Here is a 25,476-nt window from a genome sequence, read left to right as displayed (position 1 = left end):
AAAAAACTAAAAATAGAACTATCATACAACCCAAAAATCCCACTCCTGGCATATACCCAGAGAAAACCATAATTCAAAATGATACATACACCTCAGTGTTCATTGCAGTACTATTTATAATAGCCAGGACATGGAAAACAGTCTAACTGTCCATCAACAGAGGAATGGATAAAGAAAATGTGGTACCTATATACAATGGAATATTACTCAGCCCTAAAACGGATTGAAATTGTGTCATTTGCAGAGATGTAGATGGACCTAGAGACTGTCATACTGAATGAAGTAAATTAGACAGAGGAAGACAAATATCATATGATACCACTTTTTGTGGAATATAAAAATGATAATACGAGTGAACCTATTTAAAAACAGAAATAGAGTCACAGATGTAGGAAGCAAACTTCTGGTTACTAGGGGGGAAAAGCAGTGGGGGGCGAGGAATTGGGAGATTGGGATTGACATATAAACACTGCTATATATAAAATAAATAACTAATCTGTATAGCACAGGGAACTCTTCTCAGTACTCTGTAACTACCTATATGGGAAAAGAATCTAAAAAAGAGTTGATATATGTATATGTATAACTTATTCACTTTGTTATAAAAGCAGACACTAACAAAATATGCAAATCAACTACATTCCAATAAAAATTTTTGAGAGATACACAATACAGAAAATAAGTCAAAAAAAAAAAAAAAAAAGAGTCTTCTCCAACACCACAGTTCAAAAGCATCAATTCTTTGGTGCTCAACCTTCTTCACAGTCCCACTCTCACATCCATACATGACCACTGGAAAAACCATAGCCTTGATTAGACGAACCTTTGTTGGCCAAGTAATGTCTCTGCTTTTGAATATGCTGTCTAGGTTGGTCATAACTTTCCTTCCAAAGAGTAAGTGTCTTTTAATTTCATGGCTGCAGTCACCATCTGCAGTGATTTTGGAGCCCCCCAAAATAAAGTCTGACACTGTTTCCACTGTTTCCCCATCTATTTCCCATGAAGTGATGGTACTGGATGCCATGATCTTCGTTTTCTGAATGTTGAGCTTTAAGCCAACTTTTTCACTCTCCACTTTCACTTTTATTAAGAGGCTTTTTAGTTCCTCTTCACTTTCTGCCATAAGGGTGGTGTCATCTGCATATCTGAGGTGATTGATATTTCTCCCGGCAATCTTGATTCCAGCTTGTGTTTCTTCCAGTCCAGCGTTTCTCATGATGTACTCTGCATATAAGTTAAATAAGCAGGATGACAATATACAGCCTTGACGTACTCCTTTTCCTATTTGGAACCAGTCTGTTGTTCCATGTCCAGTTCTAACTGTTGCTTCCTGACCTGCATACAAATTTCTCAAGAGGCAGATCATGTGGTCTGGTATTCCCATCTCTTTCAGAATTTTCCACAGTTTATTGTGATCCACACAGTTAAAGGCTTTGGCATAGTCAATAAAGCAGAAGTAGATGTTTTTTCTGGAACTCTCTTGCTTTTTCTATGATCCAGTGGATGTTGGCAATTTGATCTCTGGTTCCTCTTCCTTTTCTAAAACCAGCTTGAACATCAGGAAATTCATGGTTCGCATATTGCTGAAGCCTGGCTTGGAGAATTTTGAGCATTACTTTACTAGTGTGTGAGATGAGTGCAATTGTGCAGTAGTTTGAGCATTCTTTGGCATTGCCTTTCTTTGGGATTGGAATGAAAACTGACCTTTTCCAGTCCTGTGGCCACTGCTGAGTTTTCCAAATTTGCTGGCATATTGAGTATAGCACTTTCACAGCATCACCTTTCAGGATTTGGAATAGCTCAACTGGAATTCCATCACCTCCACTAGCTTTGTTTGTAGTGATGCTTTCTAAGGCCCACTTGACTTCACATTCCAGGATGTCTGGCTCTAGGTCAGTGATCACACCATCATGATTATCTGGATTGTGAAGATCTTTTTTGTACAGTTCTTCTGTGATTTCTTGCCATCTCTTCTTGATTTCTTCTGCTTCTGTTGGGTCCATACCATTTCTGTCCTTTATCGAGCCCATCTTTGCGTGAAATATTCCTTTGGTATTTCTGATTTTCTTGAAGAGATATCTAGTCTTTCCATGATTGTGTACACAGGAAATTTTAAGGCATTTACAAAAATTAAAAAAAAATTAAAATAAATACTAAACTAATATGTGAATTTAATAAGATTTCAGATGCAAAATCAATGTATAAAAATAAGTTGCATTTCTATACACTAGAAACAAACTTGAAAATGAAATTTAAAATACCATTTATAATAGCATAAAAATCAGAAAATATTTAGAAATATACTTGAAAAAATATGTGTAAAACTTCTTCACTAAAAAAATTACTGAGATACATTTTAAAAGGCTGAAATAAATACGGAAATATGTCATGTCTATGGGTTGGCAGATTCAGTGTTGTTTGTCAGTTCTTCCCAAATTGACTTCTAAATTCAAATGCAATTTAATCACTATCCCAACAGGCTTTTTTAAAAGAAAAACTGAAAAGCTATATGTAAAATTTATATGGGAAAGGGAAGCAACTGATATCAAGTCAAACCTATCTGGAAAATGCTACAGAATTTACAGTATGTAGTTTCCAGACACTTTAAAGCCACAGTGATAAAAACAGTGAGGTACTGATGTAAAGATCAACACACAGATAAATAACATAAAATGGATCATCCAGATTCAGAAATACATGGCCAACTGATTTTGACAAAGGCACTGGAGTAATTCAGCATGTAGGCAAAGATTTCTTGGGACACACAATCAAGTACAAACCATAAAAGGAATAATTGATACACTGGATTTCAAAAAAATTAAAACTGCTCTTCAAAAGACATCATTAAGAAAATAAAAAAGCAAATCCCAGACAGGGAGAAAATAGTCACTATATATATATTTGAAAAAGGATTTGTATGAGAAAGCACTGATGTAGAAATTGTTAGACAGTCAGTGTAGAAGTCAGAGTCTTTGTTCTTTTTCTAATTTCAATTTTAATTCTCACACACAAGCGTTTTGGCTCCATTAGCCTAAAGCTGTATTTTTTCCAGTTTCTAGGCATTCAGAGGAATTCCTCCCTGATCTGGAGTGTCATAAAACATTCAGACCCAGGACAAGACAATCATTGACTGCTGTCCAGTTTATCAAGGAGAAAAATTCCAGGTAGACAATTAGCTCTTAAACATACATCTGTACTGCACTGTGCTTACTCAGTCATGTCCGACTCTTTGTGGTCCCAGGACTGTAGCCCCACAGGCTCCTCTGTCCGTGGGGTGAGAACCTCCAGGTGAGAACACTGGAGTGGGTTGCCCTCTGGCTCCTAAATAACGGTCTGGAGGTTTCGAGAAATGGTCGAGGGATGGCATCGATATGTCTAGAAAAACTGAGAAACTGGGAGATCCAAGAAAGCCATAAAAATGACAAACAGGACATTGCACAATTTAAACTGATTGGTCAAAAATTACACATATCTGGGCCCAAGCCAACCAAAACTGAACAGATTAATTCTAATAAAGATATAAAAACTGCTGTTATTCCCATCTTTTGGGGCTCTTTACCCCTTCTCAGTGTCTATGCTGAGGGCTTTGTGTCTCTATCCTTTTAAACATAAACTTTGCCTGCGTGAGCGTTTACTGGTTTGTGAAATTCATTCTTTGGCTCCATGAACAGAATCCTGTTTCCCGTTTCAGCCCCACCAGATGTTCACCAGCCCATAAGCTCTCTGAAACTCATCTTTTTGGGGTTTTATGGAGGCTTTATTATGTAGTGATTATTGGTTAAATCATTGGTCTCTGTACATTGAACTGATTCTCCAGCGAGGGCCCTCTCTCTCACTGAGGTGAGGGATTTCAGTTCAGTTCAGTACAGTTGCTCAGTTGTGTCTGACTCTTTGCAACCCCATGGACTGCAGCATGCCAGGCTTCCCTGTCCGTCACCAGCTCCCAGAGTTTGCTCAAACTCATGTCCATTGAGTTGGTGATGTCATCCAACCATCTCATCCTCTGTCATCCCCTTCTCCTCCTGCTTTCAATGTTTCCCAGCATCAGGGTCTTTTCCAATTTGGGTACTGTAAATTCCAATCCTCTAATCAGGTGATTGATTTCCCTGGCAACCAGGCTTCATCTTTAGGTGACCTAAGGGCTTCCCACATCTCATTAACACAACAAAAGATACCTTTATTGCTCTCATCCCTTAAGAATCTCCAAGGGTTGTAGGAGCATCCTGTCAGGAACTGGATGATGACAAATAGATTTTTTTTTTTTTACTATAAATCACAAAATTACACAGCCCAGAGATCTTTATTGTTCATGATAAGATAATAGTATCAGTGCTATGATTACTGTGTTGTTTTCTGAGCCCATTTTGTTTTTTTTGGCAAATATACAATAGATATTCTGATGATCCTTTCATAAAATTTCAAAGGTGAAGCATAGACATGTTGTAAAAATGTGAAATCTGAAAGGAATAGCCCTTTTAGTAACAGTAGGTATGGCTGAATGATGGGTTGGTTATCATGTACAGGAATATTAACTAGCATCAAGGTTTAGCTCTAGGTGTTCACTGAAATCATATTTATAATGGCTTGTCTCTTATCTGAAAAATGTATATGTGTGTACATTTTCTGAGAAGATTTTATTGTGGTAAGAACACTTTGTGAGAACTACCCTTTTAACAGATTTTTAGTGTAGAATACATTATTGTTGATTATAGGTACAATGTTGTAAAGCAGGTCTTTAGAGTTTATTAATGTTACTTAACTAAAATTTTATGCCTTTTCATTAATAAGTCTCCATTGCCCTGTCCCTTTCAGCCCTGTTCCCTGGTAATCACTATTCCAGACTTTAATTTTATTAATTTGACTATTTTAGAAATTTCATGTAAATACAATCATGAAGTTTTTGTCTTTCTGTATCTGGTTTATTTCACTTAGGATACTGTCTTCAAGGTCCATCCACAGTGTCACATGTTGCTGAATTTTCTTCTTTTTGAAGGCCAAGTAGTATTCCACTGTGTGTATATACCACATTTAACTTATCCATTAATTGGTAGGTAGACATTTAGGTTGTTTCTACATATTAGTTATTGTGAATATTGCTACAATGAACATGAGTGTGCACACATCTCTTTGAGATCCTTTTTAGTTCTTTTGGATATATACCCGGAAATGAGATGGCTAGATCATAGGGTAGTGTGTTATATTTAATTTTTTAAGGAACCTGAGTGACTTTTAAATAAGAAAACTGAAGGGAAAAAAGTGTGCTCCAATAAAGAATGAGAATATATATAAAATACAGGGAAATAGCAGTCAGAAAAGACTAAATGTGAACCTCTTGAACACAGGTTCAAGAGCCTATAGCATGAATTGCAGAGAATGGAGGAAATAGTTTCAGATGATGATCTGTGTAAATTTCTTTTTCTAGGAAATGTGGTAAATAGTGTGTGTTCTTCCAATGTATAACCATTTATATCATTAAAAAATGGAATACCTTTATGTACCACTCTTTGTATTTCTTTTGAAAACATTTATAAGTTTCTAAGATTCCATACATCTGGCTGTTTTTACTTTATTTCTTTTACTTAATTTTTGATGTGTGCTTGCCTATTTTAGAGACATTGTGTGTTGGCATTTCAATATATGTGTCTGCATCTGGCAGGCTTTTGTAATACCAAAATATTTAAATTCTTCAAAATAGTTGTTATCCATTCTCACAATTTTCCCTTTCTTTTTTTTTTTTTTTTTTGAGAAAATCTTAGAACATTTAAGAGGCTTCCCAGGTGGTGCAGTGGTAAAGACTCTGCCTGTCAATGCAGAAGGCATAAGAGACACCAGTTCGATCCGTGGGTTGGGAAGATACCCTGGAGTAGGAAATGGCAACCCATTCCAGTATTCTTGCCTGGAAAATCCCATGGACAGAGGAGCCAGATGGGCTACAGTCCATGGGGTCACAAAGAGTTGGACATGACTGGGCATGTATGCATTACTACTACTACCATAACATTTAAAAGTCTTATTATTAAAAATTTAATGTGCAATTTGTATAATTTTTGTTTTAATATTTAGTATGTAGTTTTGCTATAGATTAATTGAAAATAAGTGCCTGAGTTTATTTCTGGGTTCTCTACTCTCTTCCCTTGATCAGTATGTCTATTTTTGTTCCTGTACCAAACTGTTTTGTTTAGTTTTTAATATTTAGTATTAAGCAAAATACTGTTTATTTATTATTTCCATAATTGTAAAGGTTTATAATTCTCCTTCATAAAAAATGTTTATTACTGAAAGTTAACTTTTGCTTTCTTTAACATAGTGTTTCTTCTGTTCACTCCTGAAGGTACGTGGGAATAAAATTCTGCTGGTTGTCTCTATTTCTAGTGCCTAAAGCAGTACCTACCCCAAAGGAATTACCCAATACATATTTGTTTTGTGAATCAATGAATAAGTAGTTTGAAAGTTTTGGATTTGAAAAACTAGTGGCAACCATTACTTATTCTTTCTCTGGAAAATGTAAGAATTTATCAACTTACTGTTCTCTTTTGGTAGGTCTAATTTGGAGATATGCTTCTGTTTTACCTGTTGTGCTTCATTTTTTGATATTTTTAATTTGGAGGTGAAGCCAGGATTTAAATTTTAAAAAATTATTATTTTCTCCCATTCTGAGGAAACCAGAAGGGAAAGAGACACGTGTACCCCAATGTTCATTGCAGCACTGTTTATAATAGCCAGGACATGGAAGCAACCTAGATGTCCATCAGCAGATGAATGGATAAGAAAGCTGTGGTACATATACACAATGGAGTATTACTCAGCCTTTAAAAAGAATACATTTGAATCAGTTCTAATGAGGTGGATGAAACTGGAGCCTATTATACAGAGTGAAGTAAGCCAGAAGGAAAAACATAAATACAGTATACTAACGCATATATATGGAATTTAGAAAGATGGTAACAATAACCCGGTGTATGAAACAGCAAAAGAGACACTGATGTATAGAACAGTCTTATGGACTCTGTGGGAGAGGGAGAGGGTGGGAAGATTTGGGAGAATGGCATTGAAACATGTAAAATATCATGTAAGAAATAAGTTGCCAGTCCAGGTTTGATGCACGATACTGGATGCTTGGGGCTAGTGCACTGGGACGACCCAGAGGGATGGTATGGGGAGGGAGGAGGGAGGAGGGTTCAGGATGGGGAACACATGTATACCTGTGGCGGATTCATTTTGATATTTGGCAAAACTAATACAATTATGTAAAGTTTAAAAATAAAATAAAATTAGAAAAAAAAAAAAAGAGTTAATGCAGATAAGAACAGTGGCAACCAAAATAAAAGTATTTTTGAATCGGAAAAAAAAAATTATTAGCATGCTGGGTTATGGAAGGTTCTTAAATGATGTTTCTGAAGAAGTTGTCACTAGATCAAGATGAATGAGAGTGTTTTGAGTAAATTAACCTGATGGCAAAACTTGGTAGTTCAGTATGTATTTATTTGGCTTTACATTCTCTTATTTTTTGGGGAAAGTATTGTGATTCCTTTGATTGAATTATTGAAGGCTTGTTTGACTTGCTTGTTTCTCAGTGTGTAAATGAAAGGGTTCAGCACTGGAGCGATGGAAGTAGTGAGCATGGTCACACCTTTGTTAATGGCCACTGAGTCCTTTGCTGAAGGTTTGATGTAGATGAAGATGCAGCTACCATAGGTGATTGAAACCACAATTATGTGGGAAGAGCAAGTAGAAAAGGCCTTTTTCTTTTGCTGGGAAGAAGGGAATTCTAAAATTGTCTTGATGATATAAATGTAAGACAGAACTACACACATCAGTGTCATAAGGAGGGTCAGCACAGCACAGATGATAACAGTCTGTTCCATGTACCAAGTATTTGAACACGAAATTTTCAGGAGGGGAGATGCATCACAGATAAAATGATCAATGGTATTAGAATCACAAAATTCCAATTCTAGGCCTAGGCTAAGTGGGGGGATTATAATAAACAGACCAGCTACCCAACAACAAAAGACAAGTCTTCTGCAGACCATGCTACTCATGATGGTCACATAATGCAGGGGTTTGCAGATGGCCACATAGCGATCATAGGACATAGCAGCTAGGAGAAAAAATTCGGTTACACCAAAGAGGTCAGTAAAAAATACTTGGCTGGCACAGGCATTGTAGGTAATGACCTTGTCACCTGTCACAATGTTATACAGGTATCTGGGAATACAAGCTGATGTGAATGAGATCTCCAAAAAGGAGAAATTTTGTAGGAAATAATACATGGCTGTCTTAAGGTGGGAATCCAGGAAGATGAGGAAGATGATGGTCAGATTCCCAGTTATGCTTAGCATGTAGGTGAGAAAGAGAAAGATAAGAAGCAAAATCTGCAGTTGACGGTCATCTGTCAGTCCCAGCAGAATGAATGTTGTTACCGTACTGTTTCTCATTGCTGACTGCTGAGTTCTGTTAAATATGCTGTTAACATTGAGATGCTTCATTTAGGATTATTTTAGCAGTATGGAAGGTACCATATTCAAGTTTTTCCTTATTTATCATTATTTAAAATATTTACAATTTAAATATTCATTTTGTAAAGGACTACTTTTGACTGTGGTGGGTATGTCATTTTGTAGGAGCAAAGATGTCTTGTGATATTCAAGAGTTCTCTGGTTGCTGTTGTTGCTTGATATTTCATTCTTTATTAAAGTATTAAGATGTGTAAGATCATTTGGGTTCACTGTGCACATACTCTGTAGTCACTTGAAATCTCTGAGCTCTATGGTTAAAGAATTTTGTTTTCTGTTTTTGTTCATTGCATACAAGTCCCCTCAACACCTCTAAACTATCATGTGTACACACACACACACACTCACACACACAAACACACAAAACTTCTTCAGCTCCCCACCTGACACTGCTTCTGTCAAGGTTTCTCTGTCCCTAAGTAATCACTTATAATCCACAGTGATGCAAAATATAGAATGTCTTAAAGTGCAATATAGTTGTACTTATGCACAATATACATTTATATTTTCATGAAATGCCCTGGTAAATAAACTTCAAAGATAGTACAGATGATGTATTTCTCTGGCTTTTATCTGTCTGTTAGTATTCTCTTCACTTCTTTCATGTCTCACCATACTAATATCCCCTTTTTATTTTCATTAATTCTTATGTTTTGCTATGTCTTTCAGATGGTCATTTCTAAATCGATATCTTTGTCTTGTAATACTTGATTCTCAGATGAAATTTGACATATCTATTTGAACATTCACATGGACTATGTCGCAAATAAAACTCATGGTCTTTATCTCTCCCCCTTCTCCTCTTAAAATGTCCCTTTCAACAAAGATAATAGATTACATTTATTGAGCATATTCCATGTGACAGATTTTTTGGTAAATACTTCTCACACATCATATGTTTTCTGTCTTCAACTAACTTGAATAACTACTATTGATTTTCAGTTTCACCTTGAAGCCCTCTGGAAAGTTTCCTGAAAGTCCAATCACTATGCTATCTCTTATCCCAGCCTCTGTGTTCCCATAGAAATCAATGCTTGCTACCATTTTAACACTTAAGAAAGAACACTTATTTGTGTATTACGTTTCCTCCATACCCCTCAATTCATGTGTACTGTGTGAACTAGTGTATTATTTTACTGATATGGGACAGGGTCAGCTCTGACTGACTCAATAGAAGATGCAGCTAAGGCCTCAGGGTTATAGTACCTGACGTGAAGAAGAAGAGTTGAATGAGGCTCATGGTTTGTCTGAGCAACCTAAGAGGATTGGAAATATATCAGCAAATAAATTAGATTAAGTTGATATGTAGGAGAAATATTTCTGCTGCTCATCTCCTATCTTCCTCCAACTCTTTTCCTAAATCTCAGGCAACATATCCATCATGTCACTGAATGAACTTAGCCCTATCACTACCATTGGATATCATTCAATGTTCTAAAAAGTCTGTTTTTTCCTTCTAAAGTTACACAAAGTATAGTAAAACAAGATTTAAAAGAAGACTCACTGATATGTGGCTAACTGGTTTTTGTTTATCCTACTTTTTCAAAAGACATGTTTGAAATGAGGACAAGAATCTCTGATGAGGATGCAATTTCAGCCACATCATTCTTTGGGTAAACTGAGGAGTATACTTACCCAATTAAATGAATATAGCCCTTATTTTTGCTGTGAATTTAATATATTTCTGGATGGTCATCAAATTTTAATCCCATTAGATGCCAGTATATTTTTGTGCATAAAACTCCAGTAAAATGATATTTTTATATCCAAAGGAACTGTGTTCTAAAAATATGAAAAAAGTATATTTTACCAAATATAGAAATTTATCACTCACATTTTCAATTTTTAAAAGACAGGTAAAATATATTTTCCAAAGCATAGCAAGACTTAAATCACACAAAACTGAATAAAGTTGAAATGACAAACCTCACTCTTATGACTGTCAATCATAGTCTCTGTTGTTTGTTGAAACATATGCAGTCTTAAAACTCCTAAATTGAAAATGACAGTTAGGACGAAGATTTTTATATGAGCTTTTGGTTACTTTTGCTTATGAATCCACTATCATGTTCACAACAAATCCAAGATGCCTCTTAGAGGTATCTTTCTGAAGCATCCATCTTCAAACAATTACATGGATTTCCTTGTTGTATTCTTATAACCTTCTCTCAAGAAAGAAAGAAATATAATATTATATGAGGATGATGGAATGTCAGAAATCTTCTCCAGTTTGAGGAAAGTTGCTATGCTAACCTCTCAGGGCTCTGAACACATTAACTACACCTAGCTTGACATTTGCTTTATTTGTTAAAAATACAACCAAGTGAATAAACAGAGTCCCTGGTGACCCAAGAACAAAGTCACTAATGAATCTTTTGAGTAATTAAATTTGTGGTAAAAAATGTGGTAACTATATCTTCTTTGGATATAGTTTCCTTGGAGACAGGAGGACGCTGCAGATAAAAGCCAGTAGGAAAACAGAAGGGGCTTCCCCAGTGACTAAGTGGTAAAGAATCTGCCTGCAATGCAGGAGCCACAGGAGACACCATTTTGATCCCTGGATCAGGAAGATCCCGTGGAGAAGGGCATGGCAACTCACTCCAGCATTCTTGCCTGGAGAATCCCAAGGACAGAGGAGCCTGGCAGGCTACAGTCCATAGGTCGCAGAGTTGAACACGACTGAAGTGACTTAGCATGCATGCATGCAGGACAACAGAAGAGTCTGGTTGTAAAATGAAATTTTAGCTTCTTCTTACTGTCATATGGAATAAACTGATACACATGATATCAGTTCAGTTCGGTTTGGTTGCTCAGTCGTGTCTGGCTCTTTGCGACCCTATGGACTGCAGTATGCCAGGCCTCCTTGTCCATCACCAGCTGCTGGAGTTTACTCAAAGTAATGTCCATTGAGTTGGTGATGCCATACAACCATGTTAACCTCTCTTGTCCCCATCTCCTCCTGCCTGCAATCTTTCCCAGCATCAGGGTCTATTCTTTTTTTTTTTTTTGTGAGTTCATTCTTTTTTTTTTTTTTTTACTTTGCAATATTGTATTGGTTTTGCCATACATCAGGGTCTTTTCAAATGAGTCAGCTCTTCACATCAGGTGGCCAAAGTATTGGAGCTTCAGCTTCAACATGAGTCCTTCCAATGAATATTTAGGACTTGTTTCCTTTAGGATGGACTGGTTGGATCTCCTTGCAATCCAAGGGACTCTTAAGAGTCTTCTCCAACACCAAAGTTCAAAAACATCAATTCTTCACCATTAAGCTTTCTTTATAGTTCAACTCTCACATCCATACATGACTACTGGAAAAACCATAGCTTTGAATAGATGGACCTTTGTTGACAAAGTAATCTTTCTGATTTTTAATATGCTGTGTGGGTTGGTCATAACTTTTCTTCCAAGGAGTAAGCGTCTTTTAATTTCATGGCTGCAATCACCTGCAGTGATTTTGGAGCCCCCCAAAATAAAGTCTGTCACTGTTTCTACTGTTTCCCCATCTATTTGCCATGAAGTGATGGGACCAGATGCCATGATCTTCGTTTTCTGAATGTTGAGTTTTAAGCCAGCTTTTCCACTCTCCTCTTTCACTTTCATCAAGAGGCTTTTTAGTTCCTCTTCACTTTCTGCCATAAGGGTGGTGTCATCAGCATATCTGAGGTTATTCGTATTTCTCTTGGCAATCTTGATCCAGCTTGTGCTTCATCTAGCCCAGCGTTTCTCATGGTGTACTCTGAATATAAGTTAAATAAGCAGGGTGACAATATACAGCCTTGACGTACTCCTTTCCCTATTTGAAAACAGTCTGTTGTTCCATGTCCAGTTCTAACTGTTGCTTCCTGACCTGCATACAAATTTCTCAAGAGGCAGGTCAGGTGGTCTGGTATTCTCATCTCTTTCAGAATTTTCCAGAGTTTGCTGTGATCCACACAGTCAAAGGCTTTGGCATAGTTAATAAAGCAGAGATAGAAATAGATGTTTTTCTGGAACTCTCTTGCTTTTTTGATGATCCCACAGATGTTGGCAATTTGACCTCTGGTTCCTCTGCCTTTTATAAAACCAGCTTGAACATCTGGAAGTTCATGGTTCACATACATTGAAGCCTGGCTTGGAGAATTTTGAGCACTACTTCCCTAGCATGTGAGATGAGTGCAATTGTGCAGTAGTTTGAGCATTCTTTGGCATTGCCTTTCTTTGGGATTGGAATGAAAACTGACCTTTTCCAGTCCTGTGGCCACTGCCAAGTTTTACAAATTTGCTGGCATTTTGAGTGTAGCACTTTCAGCATCATCTTTTAGGATTTGAAAGAGCTCAATGTGAATTCCATTACCTTCACTAGCTTTGTTTGTAGTGATGCTTCTTAAGGCCCATTTGACTTCGCATTCTAGGATGTCTGGCTCTAGGTGAGTGATCACACCATTGTGATTATCCATACACATGGTATGGGAAGACCATTAAAAAACTACATTTCTTATTTATTAGTCTATACCATAAATTATTAACTATATTTAGGAACTTTTAATTAGATAAGAAATTTAAAAATATGTAAAATCATATAACCCATATAGACATTTTTCTTCAAATGTATCAACATATTTATAAGACTAAAAATAAGCATTAACAACAGATTAAGTATAATTGGATACATAAGTCAATGTTCTTAACCTTCTAAACATAGTCTAAATTAATATACATATAGTTATATATTAGTTATTTATTCTTATTAATTCATGTTCAACATCTTAGTATCTTAATGTTCCTTCAGATATTAAAATCAAAGTACTATAAATTCATGTCCTTTAAAGTTTTCCGTGCTCCTATGGTAAACTAATTTATGACAAAGGGGACAAAAATATGCAATGTGACAGGACAGTGTCTTTGATAAATCGAGCTGGGAAAACTGGACATTGTGCATGTGTGCTTAGTTGTGGCCAACTCTTTGTGACCTTATGAACTATAGCCTGTCAGGTTCCTCTGTTCATGGGGTTTTCCATGCAAGATTACTGGAGTAGGTTGCCATTTCCTCCTCAAGAGATCTTGCCCACCCAGGGATTGAACCCACGTCTCCTGTATTGGCAGGTGGATTCTTTAGCACTGAGCCATCTGTGAAGCCTGGGAAAACTGGACAGCCAAATGCAATAAGTAAATAAAATAGCATAAAACTGGGTTAGTACTACCTTACACACTGCATGAAAATTAACTCAAATGGATAAAAGACTTGAATGTAAAACCTGAAACTATAAAGTTCTCAGAAGAAAACACTGGCAGTACATGCCTTGACTCCAGTCTTGGTGATGATTTTTTTGGATTTGACACCAAAACCAAAGGCAACAAAAGCAAAAATAGACAAGTGGGGCCTCATCAAACTAAAAGGCATCTGCACATTGGTTCAGTTTAGTTCAGTGGCTCAGTTGTGTCTGACTCTTTGTGACCCCAAGGAATGAAGCACAGCAGGCCTCCCTGTTCATCACCAATTGCTGGGGCTTACTCAAATTCATATCCATCAAGTCGGTGATGCCATCCAACTGTCTCATCCTGTCGTCCCCTTCTCCTCCTGCCTTCAATCTTTCCCAGCATCAGGGTCTTTTCCAATGAGTCAGTTCTTCACATCAGGTGGCCAAAGTATTGTAGCTTCAGTTTCATCATCAGTTCTTTCAATGAATATTCAGGACTGATTTCCTTTAGGACTGACTGGTTTAATCTCCTTGCTGTCCAAGGGACTCTCAGGAGTTTTCTCCAACACTACAGTTCAAAAAATATCAGTTCTTGGGCACATAGTCATTATGTTATACATTAGATCCTCAGACATCTTCATACCTAAAAGTTTGTATTTTTCTTAATAACCAAACTCTCCTTTTTTCCCCCATCCCCCAATTTTTGGTGATCACTTTTCTACTCTCTGAGTTTTATTTTAATTTTTAGATTCCATGTAAAAGTGATACCATGCAGTATTTAACTATGTCTGACTTTTCTCACTTAGCATAATGCCCCCAAGTTCAATCTATGTTGTCTTAAAAAGACAAGATTTCTTTCTTTTCAGTGGCTGAATATGCACTGTACATATCCACGTGCATTTTTTCTGTAGCCTTTAGGGGGAAAACTACTTTCTTTCAGCTTCTAGAGGCTGCATGCATTCTTTGACTCCTGGTCTTTTCCTTGTATCATTTGATCCTCTTGTTTCCATTGTCACATCTCCATCCACTAACTTGATTCTTTTTCCTTCTGATTAAATGGTGCCCATTCACATAATCCAAGATAAATTTATCTTAAGATCCATAACTTTATCACATTTATCAAGTTCCTTTTGCCATGTAAGGTAACCTTCACAGGTTTCAGGGGTTAGAATATCTTTAGATGGATCATTATTCAGTGTATTGTGCATGAACACAATTGTCCAAGAAAAACATGGTCAAAATCTACAGTTATTAGTGAGTTTATTCTAGCCCAGGTCCTGGTTGAGCAGGTAAGAAAAATTTACAGAGTCTGGAATTGTTAATATTCTGTCTTTATATATTTCTTTCAGATGGAATTTTCATTTTTCAATAGAAAGACTCAATGGAACTTCTTAATTAGGCAGTGTATTTTTTTACAGTTACTAAATGAAGCTAATTTATTACATATACTTATTACAGTAGTAGTTTCAAACAAATAAGAATTTTGTGAAATCAAGTAGACATTTATTCATCAGGTTACTTTAGGGTGATTTTTCATATTGAAGTACAGTTGATTTACAATATTGTTTTAGTTTCAGGTATATAGAAAATGATTCAGTGATTTTATATATATATATGTATATATATGTGTATATATATATTCAGATTATTTTCCATTATAGGTTATTACAGTATATTATGTATGATTCCTTGTACTCTACAGTAAATCATCATAGCTTATCTAGTTCATATGTAGTAGTTTGTATCCATCAGGTCAGTTTAATGGGCTACTTAGTATAGGGAGAATAGGAGTTGTCAGAAACCAAATACCTTAGTAGCCAAAAACCAAAGTAGCCTTAGAAAGACTCCCTTATTTTTTTCCACTTAGGGTGGCTGAGTTTTCTATTATATGGTGTTAACTTTCTTCTTTGCTCGTGGTGTTTTGGTGTTACTGCTTCTCTATTCACTCTACGTTCAGGAAGCTTTAGGCTATTTCATTTCCAACTCAAACCAGAGTGATCAATGTAAATTCAGTTATTTGATAATTTAATTTCTAAGTAATTACCTTCTCTAAAATAGAACAGGTGCCACAGTCATGGGATGGATAATAATTACAAAGGTTATAATGCAGGACCTTCTGCAAAGAGCTATGTGAGAAGCTGAAAAATTCACTTAGAATAAAAGCCTTGCTGTGTGAAAGACAAAGTAAATGGTCTTGAATAAATTCAAGCTCATATAATATGGTGAGAGCAAAAAGGTTAAAATGAGCCTGTGCCCTCATAACTGATCTCCTATATATTGATCAAAAGAACCTAATTAAGACAGAATATATAAGTAAGACCTGATTGAAGGGACATCTGTGGCTCAAGGTGGCTCAGTTTTTAATACGGATTCCTGAATTTGTTTACAGTCATTGGTCATATATTAGCGGCATTTTTGAGCCCACACCCTGGTTTCATTGGACCTTTCCTGGAAACATTCACAGTTATTATACTCATAAATTCAGTTCTATATACCAATTCATAGATAATTCCATTTTTATCTGTCTTCTTAGGGAGAGTGTTCATATGCTATTGACCTTACTTTTTGTCCAGAACTTCCTGCTTTTCATTGTTTTATGTTAAAGTATGTCTTCTTTTTGTAAATGTTATATAAATATAAACTATTTTCTAATATAATTAATGTTTTCAATTCTTTACAAATTATGAATGCTTATATTAAGATGGAATGCTGTATTTAAATAATTTTCTTTTCAGTTCAGTTCAGTTCATTTGCTCAGTTGTGTCTGACTCTTTGTGACCCCATGAACCGCAGCACGCCAGGCCTTCCTGTCCATCACCAACTCACGTCCATTGAGTCGGTGATGCCATCCAACCATCTCATCCTCTGTCATCCCCTTATCCTCCTGCTCTCAATCTTTTCCAGCATCGGGTCTTTTCAAATGAGTCAGCTCTTCACACCAGGTGGCCAAAGCTTTGGAGTTTCAAACTTCAACATCAGTCCTTCTAATGAACACCCAGGGATGATCTCCTTTAGAATGGACTGGTTGGATCTCCTTACAGTCCAAGAGACTTTCAAGAGTCTTCTCCAATGCCACAGTTCAAAAGCATCAATTTTTCTGTGCTCAGCTTTCTTTATAGTCCAACTCTCACATCCATATGTGAGCACTGGAAAAACCAAATCATGTAATAATGTTCAGTTTTCATAAATTAATACCTTCATTTGGCATATGTAATTTTCCTAAAGTGTCCAATGAGGACATTTTACCATTAAAATGGACATCATGGGGCATCACATATGTAGCAAATACTAGTGTTTGAGTCAGATATAAATGGAAATTACTTCTTACTAGCAGTGTAACTCTGCTGTGCTTTAATTTTCTTAAGTGGGAAGACAAAACATCTTTTAAATTTGTTTTCCATATATTAAAAAGTAGTAGGTCTCTAGTGATTTTCTAATTGTTAGCTGCTAATCTTTGTCATCATGATATGATGATGAACATATAAAGAAACAGTATTATAACTTCAAGTTTTAAATCTAATTTTAATATTAAACTCATTTTCCCTAAACCAGCCTTCTCTTGGGTTTATTGTTTAAAGTCAAGAAGAGAATAATCTGGAATGGTGCTTCTTTGGAGGACTGATGCTATAACTGAAGTTCCAATACTTTGGCCACCCCATGTGAAAAGCCAACTCATTGGAAAAGACCCTGATGATAGGAAAGATTGAAGGCAAAAGAAGAGGGTGGCAGAGATTGAGATGGTTAGATAGCATCACCAGCTCAATTGTAATGAATTTGAGTGAACTCCAGGAGATAGTGAAGACCAAGGGAAGCCTGATGTGCTGCAGTCTATGGGGTTGCAAAGAGTTCGACATGACTGAGTAACAACAACAGAATGGGGCCTGAAATCAAAAAGGCCTCAAGTGCTGAGGTGGGAATAGGCAATAAGCACAATTAGTAAATCTATAATATTAAGATGAAGTTATTGTTTCTGTTTGTGGTTTTATTAAGAGTTGGTAAATTGTAAAATGATTCTTTACTGACACATATAATCCCAATAAAGCTTCCTCACTATGTAGGAAAGCCTTAAAGTTTAAAGATATAGATTGAGGATGTCTAATCTATTCATGAAAACTTGATTTTTCCACTTTAGCAAATTCCCTTACTTTATTAAGAACAATGTGAATCTTCTGATAGCATTATCAAAGGCTTGTTTAACTTGTTTCTCAAGGTGTAAATGAAGGAGTTCAACATAGGAGCGATGGAAGCAGTAAGTACTGCCACACTCTTATTAATAGCTACTGATTCCTTTTCTGAAGGTTTAATATAGATGAAAATACAGCTTCCATAGGTGATGGAAGTCACAATCAAGTGGGAAGAACATGTAGAAAATGCTTTTTTCCTTTGTTGAAGACAAAGGAATTGTAAAATGGTCTTGATGATGTATATATAGGATAGAATGACACACACAAGGGGCATGATTAAGGTCAAAACAGCAGAGACTATGATCATTTGCTCTATGAGCCATGTTTCTGAGCATGAGATCTTTAAGAGGGGGGCTGTATCACTGACAAAATGATCAATAACATTGAAGTCACAAAATTCCAGATGCAGGGCCCAGGCTAAGTGGAGGGATTATGATCAATGCCAGCCATCTAGCAACAAAGGATGAGTCTTCTACAGACCATGTTGTTCATGATGGTCACATAATGCAAGGGCTTGCAGATGGCCATGTATTTATCATAGGACATGATAGCCAGGAGAAAAAATTCTGCAGGAGCTAAGAAGTCAGTAAAAAATATTTGACTGATAAAATTGTCATATGTGATTGTCTTATCACCTGTTGATATATTACACAAATATTTGGGAATACAAGAAGATGGAAATGAGATTTCTAAGAAGGAGAAATTTTGCAGGAAAAAGTACATGGCGATTTTCAAGTGAGAGTCTATGAAGGTGAGGGAGATGATTGTCAGGTTCCCAGTTACACTCAACATGTAGGTGAGACGTAAAAAGATGAAAATCACAATCTTCAGTTGTGGATCATCAGTCAATCCCAGCAAGATAAAAGTTGTTACTGTGTGGTTTCTCATCACTGAATCCTGACTTCTATTCAATCTCCATTTATGATTCAGAGATATTTGATATGGAGAGTGATATTAATATCAAATACCAATAATCACTCAGCAAACTATACAAAACCATCTAACATGCAATTTACAAAGGCATGCTTATAAGTATTATTATTAATAGGTCATCTGAAGCAGTATGCTTGATAATCTTAAGGCATATTTTGAAAAATATTAGATGGCTTTATCCATATCAAACTTCAACATGTTACGGGTCTTCTTTTCCATGCATTATGTTTTACTTTTATCTTCATCTGGGATTGGGATTGCTTATATAGTTATATTTTACTACTAACTGAAGCCAAATGCAGAAACCAAATCTTAAGTTTCTCAATGCTTTACTATTTCTTTTTGTAGCTTGGCTATTGATAAAGTGAAAGTAAGACCCAAAATAGTTTAAAGCTTATTATACAGGCTTTCCTTATCCACTGCTTGAGATTTGAGTATTAGCATTAATCCATTTTTAAAAACTAGTATTTTATTATCTAAATTACTTTATCCTCATTCACTTCTTCCCCTGTGCCTCTCATGACCTTTTGTTTAAAACTTGTAGAATACAGGCAATATTTCGGTCAGAAAATTGTTAAAATACTTTAGATGTGGCATTCACAAGTTTTTATGAAGTTATCACAATTGTTTTTAACTTCTAACCCATTAAATTAATATGTAAACATTCCAATGTCTTGATGCAAATGTCATTAATTAGAAGAATATCAGATTTGGAGTACTAGTTACATTCCCCAACCACTGTTTACTTTCACCATGATTCAGTTTGTCATGGAAATAAGAACAGTATCCTTTATATGCAGAGTACATCATGAGAAACGCTGGACTGTAAGAAACACAAGCTGGAATCAAGATTGCCGGGAGAAATATCAATCACCTCAGATATGCAGATGACACCACCCTTATGGCAGAAAGTGAAGAGGAACTCAAAAGCCTCTTAATAAAAGTGAAAGTGGAGAGTGAAAAAGTTGGCTTAAAGCTCAACATTCAGAAAACGAAGATCATGGCATCCGATCCCATCACTTGATGGGAAATAGATGGGGAAACAGTGGAAACAGAGTCAGACTTTATTTTTCAGGGCTCCAAAATCACTGCAGATGGTGACTACAGCCATGAAATTAAAAGATGCTTACTCCTTGGAAGGAAAGTTATGACCAACCTAGATAGCATATTCAAAAGCAGAGACATTACTTTGCCAACAAAGGTCCGCCTAGTCAAGGCTATGGTTTTTCCAATGATTATGTATTGATGCGAGAGTTGGACTGTGAAGAAAGCTGAACATCGAAGAATTGATGCTTTTGAATTGTGGTGTTGGAGAAGACTCTTGAGAGTCCCTTGGAAAACAGTTTTCTCTTGTTTTTTGAGGTAAACTTGTATTGCTACAAACCTTCCCCTTAGCACTGCTTTTACTGAATCCCATAGGTTTTGGGTTGTTGTGTTTTCATTTTAGGACTTCCTGATGGCTCGTTTCTATGCATATTTTATTATTTTTTTAAATATCTTCTGTTATTTGTTGTTTATTCAGAAGCGTGTTGTTTAGCCTCTATATGTTTGTATTTTTAATAGTTTTTTTTTTTTCCTGTAATTGACATCTACTCTGACTGCATTGTGATCAGAAAAGATGCTTGGGATGATTTCAATTTTTTTTTTTTAAATTTACCAAGGTTAGATTTATGGCCCAGGATGTGATCTATCCTGGAGAAGGTTCTGTGTGCACTTGAGAAAAAGGTGAAATTCACTGCTTTGTGGTGAAATGTCTTATAGATACCAATTAGGTCTAACTGGTCCATTGTGTCATTTAAAGTTTGTGTTTCCTTGCTAACTTTCTGCTTAGTTGATCTATCCATAGGGTGAGTGGGGCATTAAAGTCTCCCACTATTATTGTGTTATTGTTAATTTTCCCTTTCATACTTGTTAGTATTTGCCTTACATATTGATGTGCTCTTATATGGGTGCATATATATTTATAATTGTTATATCTTCTTCTTGGATTGACTCTTTGATCATTATGTAGTGTCCTTCTTTGTCTCTTTTCACAGCCTTTATTTCAAAGTCTATTTTACCTGATATGAGTATTGCTACTCCTGCTTTCTTTTGGTCTCCATTAGCATGAAATATTTTTTTCCAGCCCTTCACTTTTAGGCTGTACGTGTCCCTTATTTTGAGGTGGGTCTTTTGTAGTGCTGTTGGACTTTTTAAAGAATTGGCTTTTAATCTCTTTAGCTTACTTAGTTGACTTCATTTTCTACCCATAGTCAGTTACATTTTCCGTTTACTTTTGTTAATTCTTCATTTTTTTTCAATTTATTCAGATGACTACAAATTCCCCTCTTTTGGGCTAGTTTACTTTTTTGTAAATAATGAATAATTTAAGATAACAGAATTCCAATTGAGTGTAGCTTTTTCAGTGTTCCAAATAATTTGTGATGTTTGTCTGCATTTCACTGCTTTCCTGATAGTAATTAGTTGATGTGGTGTAAAAACTATAATTTTCAAGAAATTACATTTGTGTGGATTTTTCTAGTTGTTGTATCTAATAATTTAGATAATTATGATAGAATCTGGAATATAAAAGCTGAATTGGTGTTAGATGTTGGCACAAGTAGCAAATATACTGGGGAATGTTTTTTCCTTGACTAACAGCTGTAGAAGCTACAGATAATACTTCTCAGGAAAAAATGTAATCTTTCCATGAACATAAGTATGGTTTTCTAATTCAAACTTTCATTAAATGTGCATCTATCATGTCACAAGTGCTCTTACTACAGTAATCCTGAGACTTCAGCCTTAAGTCTCTGTGATCTATAGTGCAACCTCTGTTCCCATATGCCTGCCTTTACTCTCCTAATTATCCACATGCTTTTATAGATTATTGCTCTACTTAGTTAAATCACTATTTCTAATACATTCTATTGACAACGTTTAACATAGATTCAAGAGAATATTTATTAAGTTTTATCTGCTATATATGTGTGTTCATAGTAATATATGTATTTTGCTATTAGTAAATTATAAACTTCAAAAATATTTCCTTCCTATCCTTTTGAGATGATATTTTAAAAATATTTTTTTCTTACTTAGATGAGAACAAAGCAATTCTTTTGATTGAGTCCTTAAAGGCTTTCTTAACTTGGTTGTTTCTCAAGGTATAAATAAATGGATTCAACATAGGTGAAACAGAAAAAATGAGGAGTGAAACCACTTTTTTAATGGCCACTTCTTCCTTTGCCGTAGGATTGATGTAGATGAAAATGCATGTGCCATAGGTGATAGAAACCACAATCATGTGAGAAGAACAGGTTGAAAAGGCCTTTTTCTTTTGCTGAGCAGAAGGGAACCTCAAAATTGTCTTCACAATGCAAGCATATGACAGAACTACACAAGTGAGAGTCATATTTAGGGTCAGCACAGCACAGATTATAACCGTCTGTTCCATCAGCCATGTTTCTGAGCATGAGATTTTCACTAAAGGAAATGCATCACAGCCAAAGTGATCAATCTTGTTAGAGTCACAAAATTTTAGATTTAAACCCAGGCTAAGTGGTGGGATTAATACACATAAACCAGACATCCAGCAAGAGATGATGAGAATTCTGCAGACTCTGTTGCTCATAATGGTCACATAGTGCAAGGGCTTGCAGATGGCCAAGTAGCGGTCATAGGACATGGTGGCCAGCAGAAAAAATTCCGTTACTCCACACAGATCAGTAAAAAATACTTGAAGGGCACAAGAATTATAGGTAATGACCCTGTCACCTGTAGCTATACTATACAGGTATCTGGGGATACAAGAAGATGTGAAAGACATCTCCAAGAAGGAGAAATTTTTTAAGAAAAAGTACATTGGCGTTTTCAGGTGGGAATCCACAAAGGTGGGTGTGATGATGGTCAGGTTTCCAGTTAAACTCAGTGTGTAGGTAAGGAATAGAAAGATAAAAATTAAACCCTGCAGCTCAGGGTCATCTGTCAGTCCCAGCAGAATGAATTTTGTTACTGTACTGTTTCTCATCACTGACTTCTCACTTCTCTCCAATCTGTATGTGATATTCAGAGAAATTTGCTTATAGACTATTTTAACTGGTTTAAAATTTAATACATTTAATCTTTTAGTTTATATATACAATATGTTATATATATATATTCATACTATATATATGTATATACATAAACACGTGTATTTTGTCTGTCTATCATGTGTTTAAAATTTTCCATTGTGACTAAGTAGATGCTGAGGAGCTACACTTTCATAGGTTGCAATAATATCTTTTGACTTTCAAGATTTTTCCTTATTCAGAAATGGAATCAGAAAATTGCATCCTTGATTTTGTATCTTTTCTTGACACTTCGAATCTTTTAAAAACAGTGCTAAAATAACTGGGGTTTACTTCATAGACTCTAGAGAAAAATCTGAGGTCTTTGTTCCAAAAGAAAATTTTGTATGCTAGTTTCTTTTTAGGTTAAGTGTGCTTAATTCTTACAAATAAGCTAAGCCCCGCTGCTTGCCCATCACCCAGTGCTACATAGTCCACTTTTTTTTTTTTCCCATCATTGCCTTTACTGAACATGTGTGTTACCCTGATGCTGATATATATGATAATCACCTTCTCTTCCCTTCTACAACTTCCAGCCAAGGAATTAATCTTCACTGATACTACACCAGTAGAGACTCAAATATTTCTAATATACAATTAGTGTTTCTTATCTTGAGATTTTCTAAAATCAATGAATAGAAAAAAATTCACCCTTTTTGTGCTTGGTTCATTTGTTTTACAAGTGTATTTACTTTATTGTTTAACTTATTGTATTCTTTTCTTACTGAGGTTGGTCACGATTCATCGTAACTACTTACTTAGGTCCAGTGTTTCTGATATAGAGTAAAATCACTGACTGACGATTACAGCTTACTTGAAAGTTAAAATCTTCTTAAGAAATTTAACAGCTGTCAAGTGTTTATATCAAATTGATATGTAGAAGAAATAGACATACATATGTATTTGCAGCCCATCTACCTTCCTTTCATCTTTCATAATAATTTCTCAGATGATATGTGCATCATTGTGAAATTTTACTCTGCCCTTCAAACTTTGACCATCACACAATTCTTGAAATACATCTATTTTTTTTACAAGACTATTTTATAATAGAAGTTAGTAAGCATATTGACAATAAAATGTTAGTATCTGGTTTCTGATTATTCTTTCAAACAAATGTTCAATATGAACACAGGGCTATGTAATGAGATGTGTCATTTTAGTAATTATGTTATTTTTGGGGACATGTAAAGAGGAATGAAAGGGCATGCTTAAATACTTCTATATACAGGAAAACACTATTTTTATTTGAGATATATCTATCCAAAGTTATCTTGAATATTTCTTACATTAACTTTGATACAGAATTTTTTATATATGACATACACTTCCCAGGAAATGAAATTTATCCACACAACGGAAATTCATTCTAAAAACTGGCATTTCAAAAATATATTTTAATACATTAAAAATAGAAATTACTACTGAATTTTTTTTTGTTTCCAGCGGAAAATATAACCAAGATCCTATGAAAGGAATTACAATCCAAGAGACAAACTTTATCGTACTTACTTTTCTGTGAGTAAATCAAAGCTTCTGGTGCTTGTTTAAACATCAAAAAATTAAGATTACAATGCTAATAGTCATATTTTAATAAGGATGTTTATGTCTTCACACTAATTGTCATGTCTGGGAATGAATAGGGCTCCCTTTGTCCACCATCTCCAACAAATTGGAAAGATTTGTTTATGATGGGCTTAGTGCTATTATAAATGTCCAAATATTTTCTTACTATCTCCATGATTGAAACAAAAATAAATTACAGTAAGAGCTCAGGAATTCTCTTAACTGCTAGAGGAGATATGTGTTAAGCCAGCAGGACAGAGAGAAATGTTTTACAGTCAGTGTCAAATGTCACTTTATTTTTAATTTGCAGAAAATACCACTAAGTGACAAAAACAAATGGTCCTTGCTGACCTACAATCAAGAGTCATTATTTAATCTGAGTAATGAAGTTTGGCAAAAACACAACACAGGCTTCAGTGGGGACTGTGTCTTTGGAGACAGGAGGATGTTACAGCAGCATTTGACACAGGTCAGGAGGACAACGGTATCATTTAAATTACATAAATCATTAAAAAAAATCTTACACATCACAAGGCATCTTGAAAGTTTTAATTGTTTAATTATATGAATAAAATCCTTAATTATATGAATGTTTTATTATTGGACAATTCCCATCAGATAAGAGAAAGGAAAAGTTTATAAAATTACACAAGCCTAACATTTACATTACAGACCTTATCCTTCCAGATATTTCTATCTCAGCCCAGACTATGCTATAGTATTCATGAATACATAAAAATTTGCCACCATATCTTGTAATTGGATACAAAACATGTTTTTATGGTTGTACAACAATATGGGCTTCCTAGGTGGCCCAGTGGTAAAGAATCCTCCTCCAGTGCAGGACTTATAGGAGATGCTGGTTCAATTCCTGGGTGGGGAAGATCCCCTGGAGAAGGAAATGGCAACCTACTCCAGTATTCTTGCCTGGGAAATCCCATGGACAGAGGAGCCTGATGGGCTACAGTTCACGGGATTGCAGAGTCAAACAAGACTGAGCAACTGAGCACAA

The 25,476-nt window shown here is 35.5% G+C and overlaps 2 protein-coding genes and 1 pseudogene across 2 annotated transcripts; all 3 read right to left on the bottom strand.

The window, feature by feature from the left end:
* Positions 1-7,490: 7,490 nt before the first annotated feature.
* Positions 7,491-8,438, bottom strand: LOC105000031 (olfactory receptor 6C2-like). The gene has a single exon (XM_010855708.1). It carries the CDS (start codon positions 8,436-8,438, stop codon positions 7,491-7,493), a length of 948 nt encoding a protein of 315 aa, XP_010854010.1.
* A 9,396-nt stretch (positions 8,439-17,834) lies between these two features.
* On the bottom strand, positions 17,835-18,765 carry LOC105000025 (annotated as a pseudogene).
* Positions 18,766-21,880: 3,115 nt separating this feature from the next.
* On the bottom strand, positions 21,881-22,816 carry LOC105000003 (olfactory receptor 6C2-like). Its single transcript, XM_010855662.1, has one exon. The coding sequence runs from the start codon at positions 22,814-22,816 to the stop codon at positions 21,881-21,883; it is 936 nt and encodes a 311-aa protein (XP_010853964.1).
* Between the last annotated feature and the right edge of the window lie 2,660 nt (positions 22,817-25,476).

This window comes from Bison bison, unplaced genomic scaffold (assembly GCF_000754665.1).
Source record: "Bison bison bison isolate TAMUID 2011002044 unplaced genomic scaffold, Bison_UMD1.0 scf7180017854045, whole genome shotgun sequence".
NCBI lineage: Eukaryota > Metazoa > Chordata > Mammalia > Artiodactyla > Bovidae > Bison > Bison bison.
The sequence above is the reverse complement of the archived record's forward strand: the minus strand, read 5'-3'. Positions and strand labels throughout refer to the sequence as shown.